Raw genomic sequence first — 9,815 nt, 5'->3', positions numbered from 1 at the left:
CTCATAATTAAATATAAAATACCTAATTTATTTTATGATATTTCGATATCTAATTTAGTTAAATGCATAGATTTTGGGTTTACTTCAGTATCTTGAAAATCATCTAAATTATAAATGTGATGCACGATAAACATGTGGAAAATCTATTGCTGAAGGATTCATCTACATTGATATTTTGAGTTATAAAATATTAAAAAATAATACATAAAATCCATATGAACGTTGTGCTGCAATAAATTGGAACTCAAATCATTTACTATCTCTTTATTCATGATAACTTTATATACATCAAAATTAGGCAGTTATTGGCAACAATAATTTGCAGGCTAAGGGTAAGAATTTTATCCCATCATAAAGTTTTAAAAGATTTTCCCAATATTTGAGATCTTAAGATAACTTTAGTATGAAAATATTATTAATTTATAAAAGAGATTTTTTTCATCACTTAAATTTTTAATAAATATAAATTTATTCAACTAAATTCATATTATTATTCTCAATTCATACATTCTTATTGATATCTTACTAATTAAAATAATGAAAATTTTTGTTATTTAATCAGAATTGAAACATCCAATGAGGAAATGACACCCCCTTCAAATTGTTATTATTTTGGATATTTATTGAACACAGAAATTTGGAGATTTATTTAGAAATTTGTATAAGATCTTATTTAATTATAATGAATTAAATTCAAAATTTTTATGATGATTTCCAAGTTTCTAGCTGATATCTTGTTTCCTTTCAGTTGAAGAATAGTGTAACATCAATGATTGGTCATCAATGCCATTGTGACATGAAAAAAGAATAAACATGATTTAAAGAGATGGACTGCAAAACACAATAAAGAAGGAAAATAATATTTTCAGATAAATATAGGAAATTAATGATTCTACGAGAAACTAGTGAGAACTAATTTTGTGACATGAAACTAATACGAGAAAATTAACATTTTCAAGAGTTTAAAATGGCTAAAGATAAAATATTTAAATCAAGTTAAAGTAAACTATTCGAAGATATCCATATAGGAACATGAGAACACATGTTTGTGTACTATGTTGATTTTTTTACATGGATCAATCACCTATCCTATTTTCTCAGTCTAATGATTGAATATTTTGTTATCTCAATCACCAATCTTGTTGGGGCCTAAGTTTTTTTATGTCGTGATGTTTTTTTGTAGTCTTACCATTTATTGGGTAATAATTTCTGGAAGGGATGAAGCACCACATATACGGTAAGAGACCGGTCTAAATATTTATGAAAACAACTGTGAAAACTCATATCCTATTTCCATACTCAGATAAATATAGGAAAACAACTATATAATTATTGATCTTCATTAAAGCAGCTTGGTTGCTGGAGAAATAAGGCCATGTATTTAACCATATTAAATCTAAGTTATCAATGTTATTTTTTAAGACCTATAGATTATATTTTTACTTGTATCTTATTGCATATATTCAATCTGCCTAATTAGCTTACTCATGAGAATAAGAATCTTATTCTTTATCTTCATGAGATAAAGCATAATACATGCATATAATTGAGTTTAAATACATTATTTAAGGTTATCAATAAACAAATTTCAGCGACACGGAAATGTTTTTATGTTGTGATATTTACATTTAATCTTATTTTGCATCCTAGTTTGAAGCTCCCGTAATCTTTTAAAAGTTGTTTAAGTATTTTGTTTTTATGCTCAATACAGTCAGATAATGGAGTGGATTTTGGATCTGGATTTCTTCACACTGGCATCTGTGTGACCCCTGTTCATAAAACACGTGGTTTAAATGTATCAATGTGATCGAGGCCAGTGTTTCCTGGTCAAATAATACTCTTGTTTGTTTTTCATTGAATTTAGTGACTGATATGATATAATGTTCCTTTCTCACATTAGAACCAAGCTTTTTAAGACAACATTAAGGGTGTGAAACTAATCTAAAAGATAATATGTTAACTTATTTTATAAATAACAACTCACTCCTTATTAGTCAAATAATCATCATCTTAAGAGATTTTATCTTATAAATTTCTGATTCAAATCATGTTCAAAGTCGTAATCCAGAAATTCATTTCAAATGTGAGTTGCGATGATATGAAGTTATTTTCTTAGAAAGAAATATATATCTATGTTAACCCCGTTAAACCCAAAAAGTTGTGTGGAACTATTGACTGATATAGCAATAACATACATTTAAAATGCGGTGAATCCAAATTAAGCACACGATACACAATAACTTTTCATGTCTTGTAGCTGTACGTAAGATATGAGTCTAAACATCTTTTTTTCATTTTAGCGTACTGTACGGAGTTTACGCAAACTAATCTCACAGAATAGTATGACAGACTATACCTTTCACTGGCTTTTCTATATACTTAATTAGAACGTACTTTGTCGCCATCTGCACTCTAGTTTGGCTTAGTACAACAATTTTCTAATTTATACTGTTGTCTCCTCAGAATTGGGAACATCTGTCTTATTCAACGGTATGACACTTACATAGTGGGAACATCTTTTTAGGCCTCCAACGAGGAGGGGGGAGGCAACGTGATACGGAACCATGTTAAATGTGCAGAGAGAGCTCAAGGGGCTGCAAGGGCCGATGCCTAAAGAATCAAAAAGTACAAGTAGACCAGTTCTTTCGAATAGACGCGAGAACTAGGAACAAACTGCCACACACCCTTTCACAGGTGATTACGCAGGCTATATATAAAGCGAACGGCAGTCTTCCCATGCGAAAAGGCACGTAAAACCACTGAAATAACTATCAGACAGTTGGATCTTTTAATCAGCTAGGATTCTTCAGTGAGGCTCCACAAACTAACAAGCTGACCGTGTCAGTTTGTAACGCCGCGGTCTTGTTTGGAGCGTTCAAAAGAGGTCGTAGAGAAGATGCTCCGTAAAATTCTTGCCGCGTTAATAATATTGGACGACGTACGTGGCGCTGACGGCGCCATGGATGAGAAAACCTGGATTTGGTGGAGCTGGCGGCTCATCATGGCGTCTTCGGCGTCGTCGGCCGGGAGGGATGTGGACAGTTCTGCGATTGGATTCTTGTGGCAGCCAAATGGAAGAAAAACCGGAGAAATGAAACCAAAAAAATTAAAAATATCATGATTATCATTATCCTTATCATCATGAGCATCATCATCTGTGCCTTCTCGCTGCCCATTCGATGGCACTTGGCACCGAGGCCGAACATATCGTTCTTGATGACCATTCGTTATGGTTTTGGTTAAGGGCAGGCATCGATATGCCCCCATGACTTCGTTTCAGCAACGTGCGTGCGGACTGCGGAGGAAGACAGGAGAGAGAGTGAGGAGGAGACAAGAGATAGAGACTGGAGAGAGAGAGCGGAGGGATTGAGAACGAGAGAGTGGAAAAGATGAAAAAATAGGGCAGGCTCTTTGCGTGGCAATGAGAGGGCACGCAGAAAAAAGGAGGGAACAGAGAGAGAGATCGAGCGAGGGAGAGAGAGGTAGAGAGGGGGAGAGAGAAAGAGAGAGATAGCGATGGAGAGAGTGGTAGAGAGGGGGAGAGAGAAAGAGAGAGAGAGAGAGAGAGCGAGGAAGAGAGAGTGGTAGAAAGGGGGAGAGAGAAAGAGAGAGAGAGCGAGGGAGGGGGGGAGAGAGAAAGAAAGAGAGAGAGAGAGGGGGAGAGAGAAAGAAAGAGAGAAAGCGAGAGCGAGCGAGCGAAAGAAAGAGAGAGAAAAAGAAAAAGAGCGAGAAAGAGAGAGAGCGAGGGAGAGAGAGAAAGAAAGAGTGAGGGAGAAAGGGAGGGAGAGAGGGAGAGAAAAAGAAAGAGGGAGAGAAAGAGAGCGAGCAAAAGAAAGAGAGAGAGGGAGAGAGAGAGCGAGCGAGAGAGAGAGAGAGAGAGAGAGAGAGAGAGAGAGAGAGAGAGGGGTGCGAGGGAGAGAGAGAGAAAGGGGACGAGAGGGAGCGAGAGAGAAAAAGGGGACGAGAGGGAGCGAGAGAGAGCAAGAGAGAGCAAGAGAGAGAGGGAGAGGAGAGAAATTCTTGGATATTTTCTTTGTCATTACAGAATCACTGTAAAAGGGCGGAACTCCATGCTGCGGCGGCCGAAAACGCATGGAAAGAAAGAACCCTTAAAGGATCGAACGGAGGACTTAGCGGCAGACTAAAGTGCAATAATAACTTGGAAGAGAGATCCCTCTAAATTGAGTTCACTGCATCCCCTTCTCATCCAAGAATTCGTCTTCTGCCCCCGTGACCAAGAGAGATCTACTATTATGATGTCAGCGTTTGATCTCTTCCTGCCCGTGATCTCCCCGTTTCTAAGGATCTCTACTTGTCTGGCGTTTGCTCCTCGATGACTCTGCCAAATCATTCATCTGCGCGAAAGCTATGAAATCAAAATTTCATCGTAGGGATAAGCTTGGAGATCTTCTATGCCAGATATATATGTCGATCTAGATCTTCATAAAACCATCGAAATTTATCGACGCGTATGCTCCCTATAACGGCGATTGTAGGGCAAATAATTTCATTTTTCAAATAAAGTTTTTCATTAAGTTTCAATCATATATCCAGTTCGTTATTCATAAAACGCAGCCGATTACTAAATATCTCTCTCTGACTAAAAATCCTTCATCCGAAATCATGAACTAGTCAATTGGAGATGCACTAGGGATCTGTACGCCACTTGTCATCAGCAGCCTGGCTTTTCTTCTAGGGTACAGAGCAGGGATTGCTGCTCCTGCATTGATAGTGTTGCATTAGACTATTAGAGCATGCTGACTTCATTAAGATGGGCAGGCAGTCTCCTCCTCTGGAAACGTGACGCGGTTTTTGACCATCCAGGCCTTGAAAAAATTCAGACAGAAATAATCCGACCGGTCACTTCACACATGAACAGTGTAAGAACTTCCATCTTTTTTTTCCTGCCCTTTCCAAAAAGAAGAGAAGTCAGATCTTGACGGGGATATTTTTTTATAATCTCGATAGTCATGGCTACAACATAAGATCAGATGGTTATTGAACTCGTCCTCACCCGACATTTGAAGAGAAGGAAAAATAAATCAAACAAGAGATCCATAATATTAACTAAGGATCAGACCACAGGACAGGCTCATGAGCAGCACGGCAGCGTCCTTCTCGTCTTGAGGAAACACGCCGTGGAACGCTGAACTATTGCCTAAGCTCATGGCGACCTCTTCAAAGCTGAGATTCTTCCTCGGCTGAACCGCTGTGAACTTGCACCTCTTCTTGAAGGGGACGTTACAATCGCTCTTAGCAATCTTCTCCTTCCTTCCCCTAGTCTGTTCCGTGGCAGGGATAAAACCTGCCGCTGCCATGGCTCTCCTCGCTTTCCTCTGCCTTATCCCACAAGCGTTGCAAAGAGACTGCATCAAGAAAAATCTAAGTCTTATTTCTTGATAATTGACGATAAAAATACGATATGCAGATGGAGTTTGAAGTTAACCTTGGGACCTCGAGGGCCACTCCTCCAAAGTGGTGTTTTTGTAGTGTTACAATCAGAGCAAACCCTGATAGTTCCAGGTGTCACCTCTCGGTTAGCGTGGTCATCTTTGACGTCTCTGATCCATCTCCGTGAATCGTCGATCGCGGCGGAGTTCATCATCTTCCTCATGATCCTCATCTTGGATGGCATCCAGCGGAAGACAGCGCCGCTGCTGTCGGAGACATCATCCGTCTCGTCGTCCTTGGCAGGCGTGGACGATGAAGCAGGGAAGCTACTCGAAGAAGGGGATTGTTCATACGCCTAAGAAGAGAAGAAATAAACCTTGATCAATAGATTCAATTAGATTCCTTGTTTCTGAAGAGGAATTATTAGGTACCTTTTCTCGCAGATGATCATCAAGTTGGTCTTCGCTGAGACTCGTGCAGGGTGTTGGAGAACCTCCGTAGATCGGATTCATGGAGAGATCGAGAGAGAGAAGGAGAGAGAAAAAAAGAGAGAAAGAGAGAGAGAGATCAAAACACACGTCCAATTAAATAGAAGTGGGGCGAGGTGAGGAACTTGACACACGGTAGACGGTAAAGAGGGGAAATACTAATGGAAATTATAAGGTTTATCTTTTTAGGGCGTCCCTAAGTGAAGCCAAAGGTTGGTTCACGTGAGATCCCGATGGCGCAGCGCTGAGTACCGCGCAGAGAGACAGTCAGTCTGCGGCGGGTTGCGAGAAGAGAGAGAGAGAGACGAGAAATACCGCCAAGAACAGATTTCTGAGGCCCCATCTATAGCCATATTTTACTGATAAACCCTAAGAATAGAAGATCTGTGTCGGCATGCAGACATATCTCTCACTTCATCTCTCCTTCTCTCTCTCTCTCTAACACTTCGCTAAATCTCTATGTGCCTCAGTGTTGACAAATGGCATTTAATGCCCAGACAGGCGAAGGGACAGGGGAAGACGGACTAGCTTCAAGCTTATCGTATCAGTAAAGGATAAAGTGCGGGTTGAAAACGTTCTTCGATTCTTCATTCGTTCTCCTTCATCTTGTGGGTTCTCTCTCATCCGCAAAGAGAGGGAGACGAGCATTCGTTTTCCTACTTCGTTTCCTTGTTACATCATCTAATGATGAAAACTTTAATCTAGAGTTAAGAGATGAATTTTTTTTTCTAATAAAGGCTTGTTCATTAATTAGGTGAATTTTGTACGTATAAAAGGTCGGGTTCCAATGCATGGATGCCTGAAAACAGTAATCAAATATGGAGGAGGAGATCCATGGATACTGCAAATTGAACAAAGAGAAAATTAGATACGTTCTAATTGGTCTCCCAGAAAGTCCAGGATATTAAAGCATTCAAACATAATTCCTGTTGAATCTCTGAGGAACTATCTAATGTTTTGTGGGATACCCCAGTTTGAATCTCCGAGAGACCGGATCAGAAATTTTGACTGTCATTCAGCAAGTTCTGGTCACATCGCCCACGTCATAGTAGCCATCGGATATTGCGAGTTGATCGGATAATCTCAATACATCCAACGATAGTGAGAATGGCTACGTTCATGGCCTGGCAGTCACTCCTGTGGGTGTACCTCCCCACCGCCTAACAAATGGAAGAGAGGCGCAAGTGAGAGAACGAGAGATACCAATTTGCGCAGAGATGCCAAGAAACGTCCTTTTCTGTCTGCTCTTGACACTCTGTCTGCAAGCCCCAGACAACCCATCACCTTCTGCCGCTTCCTTTTGCGCATCTTTTAATGGAAAACATTCTTCTTGATACTCTCAGAACCTATCCATCGATAGCCGGCTGTCTACTATTGTGCCCATCCCCCAATTATCCACCCGTTATTGATCTGTAATTTTCAAATAAGAGTCCGATTGAATGTTACTCGTTGGGTTTCTTCATTTTTTCCATTAGTCATATAATTCCGACAGCATAACCGATGGGTAGATGGATGAATCGGTTTGCCATCCCTCTATCTTGCGTGTTCATATTACGTCTGAGTCCTAGAAAATTCCCTAATAAAAGAGAGCGAGAGAGAGAGAGAGAGAGAGAGAGAGAGAGAGAGAGAGAGAGAGAGAGAGAGAGAGAGAGAGAGAGAGAGAGAGCGAGAGAAAATGAGAGGGAGAGTGAGAGCGAAAGAGAGAGAGAGAGAGAGAGAGAGAGAGAGAGAGAGAGAGAGAGAGAGAGAGAGAGAGAGAGAGAGAGAGAGAGAGAGAGAGAGAGAGAGAGAGAGAGAGAGAGAGAGAGAGAGAGAGAGAGAGAGAGAGCGAGAGAGAGAGCGAGAGAGAGGAACAGAGAGGGCGGGAGAGAGGGATATATATATAAATAAATAGAGAGAGAGTATATATGTAGAGAGGGAGAGACGGGAAGAGAGGGGAGAGAGAAGAAGATATATATGTAGCGAGAGAGGGAGAGAGAGGGAGAGAGAGGGAGACAGAGGGATAGAGAGGGAGACAGAGGGAGAGAGAGGGAGACAGAGGGAGAGAGAGGGAGAGAGAGGGAGAGAGAGGGAGAGAGAGGGAGAGAGAGGGAGAGAGAGGGAGAGAGAGGGAGAGAGAGGGGGGGAGAGAGAGAGAGAGACAGAGGAAAAGAGAGAGAGAGAGAGGGAGAGAGAGAGGGAGACAGAGGGAAAGAGAGGGAGACAGAGGGAGAGAGAGGGAGAGAGAGGGATAGAGAGGGAGACAGAGGGAGAGAGAGGAAGAAAGAGGGAGTGTGTGTATGCGTGTTTTTGTGTGTGTGTGAGAGAGGAGAGAGAGGAGAGAGAGAGAGAGAGGAGAGAGAGAAGAGAGAGAGGAAGACAGAGGGAGTGTGTGTGTGTGCGTGCTTGTGTGTGTGTGTGAGATAGAGGAGAGAGAGAAGAGAGAGAGAGGAGAGAGGGAGAGAGGGAGAGAGAGGGAGAGAGAGGGAGACAGGGGGAGAGAGAGGGGGAGAGAGGGAGAGTGTGGATGCGTGTTTTTGTGTGTGTGTGAGAGAGGAGAGAGGGGGGAGAGAGAGAGAGAGAGGAGAGAGAGAAGAGAGAGAGGAGAGAGGAGAGATAGAGGAGAGAGGAGAGAGAGAAGAGAGAGAGGAGAGAGGAGAGATAGAGGAGAGAGGAGAGAGAGAGGAGAGAGAGGAGAGAGAGAGGAGAGAGAGAGGAGAGAGAGATAGATAATAAGAGAGAGAGAGAATTTTTTCGTTAGCGAGAGTTCTTCAGGATAAGCCAATTGCTCCAAATTTAGATAATATAATTCATTTCTTAGACGTTTTTAAGAGATTGCAAACCACTTCAAATATGTATTTTGAAAAAATGGCAGTATGAACTTTCGGTGTAACTTGTTTCTGTTATAAATTTTATGGCGGGTCGTTTGGTAGAAATACCTCAAATGCTATCAAACACTTTGAGTAATTTCTCGAAATTTTTATCAATGACATAACATGAAACGCCTGCCGAGGCATTTGGTGAAACGATCGAACGAAAATCTCACGTGTTTACATCTATCGATTGCAGTCAGTTGACATTTGATATAAACACTGAACCCAGACAAAAATTATAAAGTGAAAGGGTATTTGTTTCAAACCTTTTGTGAGGATACCTGCCAGTTGAATTGTGCAAACCACACATACCAAATTTATTATTCTCAATGAAGTGTCACTTTTAGAAAAGGATGCTCATTTAGATATGTTACTCTGTGAAAATGGGAAGGGGTCATTAAATATGCTGATAATTGTTCTATTGTCTCAATAGAACGTGGCCGGATGTTAATTGGGAACATTTAACTCGGAAATGGAGGATTTTAAAAATTAAAAATTCACAACTCCAATAGAATTTGATCACAATTCTTCTCTGTTAGCGGACAGATCAGAAACACCTTTTTACTTCTCCGTGAGAGAAGGTTTTCACCAACACATACACAATCCCACGATGATGTGTCAATTGTCTCTTCTTTCATCCCAGTTATCGTGCGGATAAAATTCCGCTTTAAGTTATTGTGACTTGTGATTACGTATCACAGTTAACATTGAAACTTTTAGATACAAAGTAAAAAAAATGATAGCATCCAAATGGTATGATTTTGGGAGGATATGTGGATTGAGTTACAAAGTTCACTGTTGAGTGATAGATGCGTGACAAAAATATCAGCCTATTCTAAATTTATTGATGTCATAAATTTTGATATATCCCTTTATAAGTCATAGCTGATGAATTATTTCTACTCGTATGTCCATTTTTTTTCATCCCAACATATTAGATTGACTGAGAGGATGAGTAAATACTTCCTATCGATAACGAAAATATATTGATGAAATCGGCAGATTTGAATCCAATTAAATACACCAGGTCACCGTGGTTTTCACCCCAAAAGTTTTGAATGGTGGGCTTTGGATTGGATGATTT

General features: G+C 40.5%; 1 protein-coding gene across 1 annotated transcript; it reads right to left on the bottom strand.

Moving 5' to 3' along the window:
• Window positions 1-4,936: 4,936 nt before the first annotated feature.
• On the bottom strand, window positions 4,937-5,999 carry LOC144701099 (protein CYTOKININ-RESPONSIVE GATA TRANSCRIPTION FACTOR 1-like). Its single transcript, XM_078572796.1, has 3 exons — window positions 5,823-5,999; window positions 5,447-5,746; window positions 4,937-5,366 (listed from the first exon to the last, which is right to left on the bottom strand). The coding sequence occupies exons 1-3, from the start codon at window positions 5,901-5,903 to the stop codon at window positions 5,064-5,066; spliced, it is 684 nt and encodes a 227-aa protein (XP_078428922.1). The 5' UTR covers window positions 5,904-5,999; the 3' UTR covers window positions 4,937-5,063.
• Between the last annotated feature and the right edge of the window lie 3,816 nt (window positions 6,000-9,815).

This window comes from Wolffia australiana, chromosome 3, assembly GCF_029677425.1.
Source record: "Wolffia australiana isolate 7733 chromosome 3, ASM2967742v1".
NCBI classification, from domain to species: domain Eukaryota; kingdom Viridiplantae; phylum Streptophyta; class Magnoliopsida; order Alismatales; family Araceae; genus Wolffia; species Wolffia australiana.
This window is presented reverse-complemented; position numbering and strand designations above follow the sequence as displayed.

Excerpts from the sequence above, each read along its gene's own strand:
- LOC144701099 (XM_078572796.1), bottom strand. The coding sequence starts at position 5,903 with ATGAATCCGATCTACGGAGGTTCTCCAACACCCTGCACGAGTCTCAGC. Across the intron at positions 5,747-5,822 it reads ATGATCATCTGCGAGAAAAG|GCGTATGAACAATCCCCTTC; the intron begins GTACCTAATAAT and ends TTCTCTTCTTAG. Across the intron at positions 5,367-5,446 it reads GTGGCCCTCGAGGTCCCAAG|TCTCTTTGCAACGCTTGTGG; the intron begins GTTAACTTCAAA and ends TTCTTGATGCAG.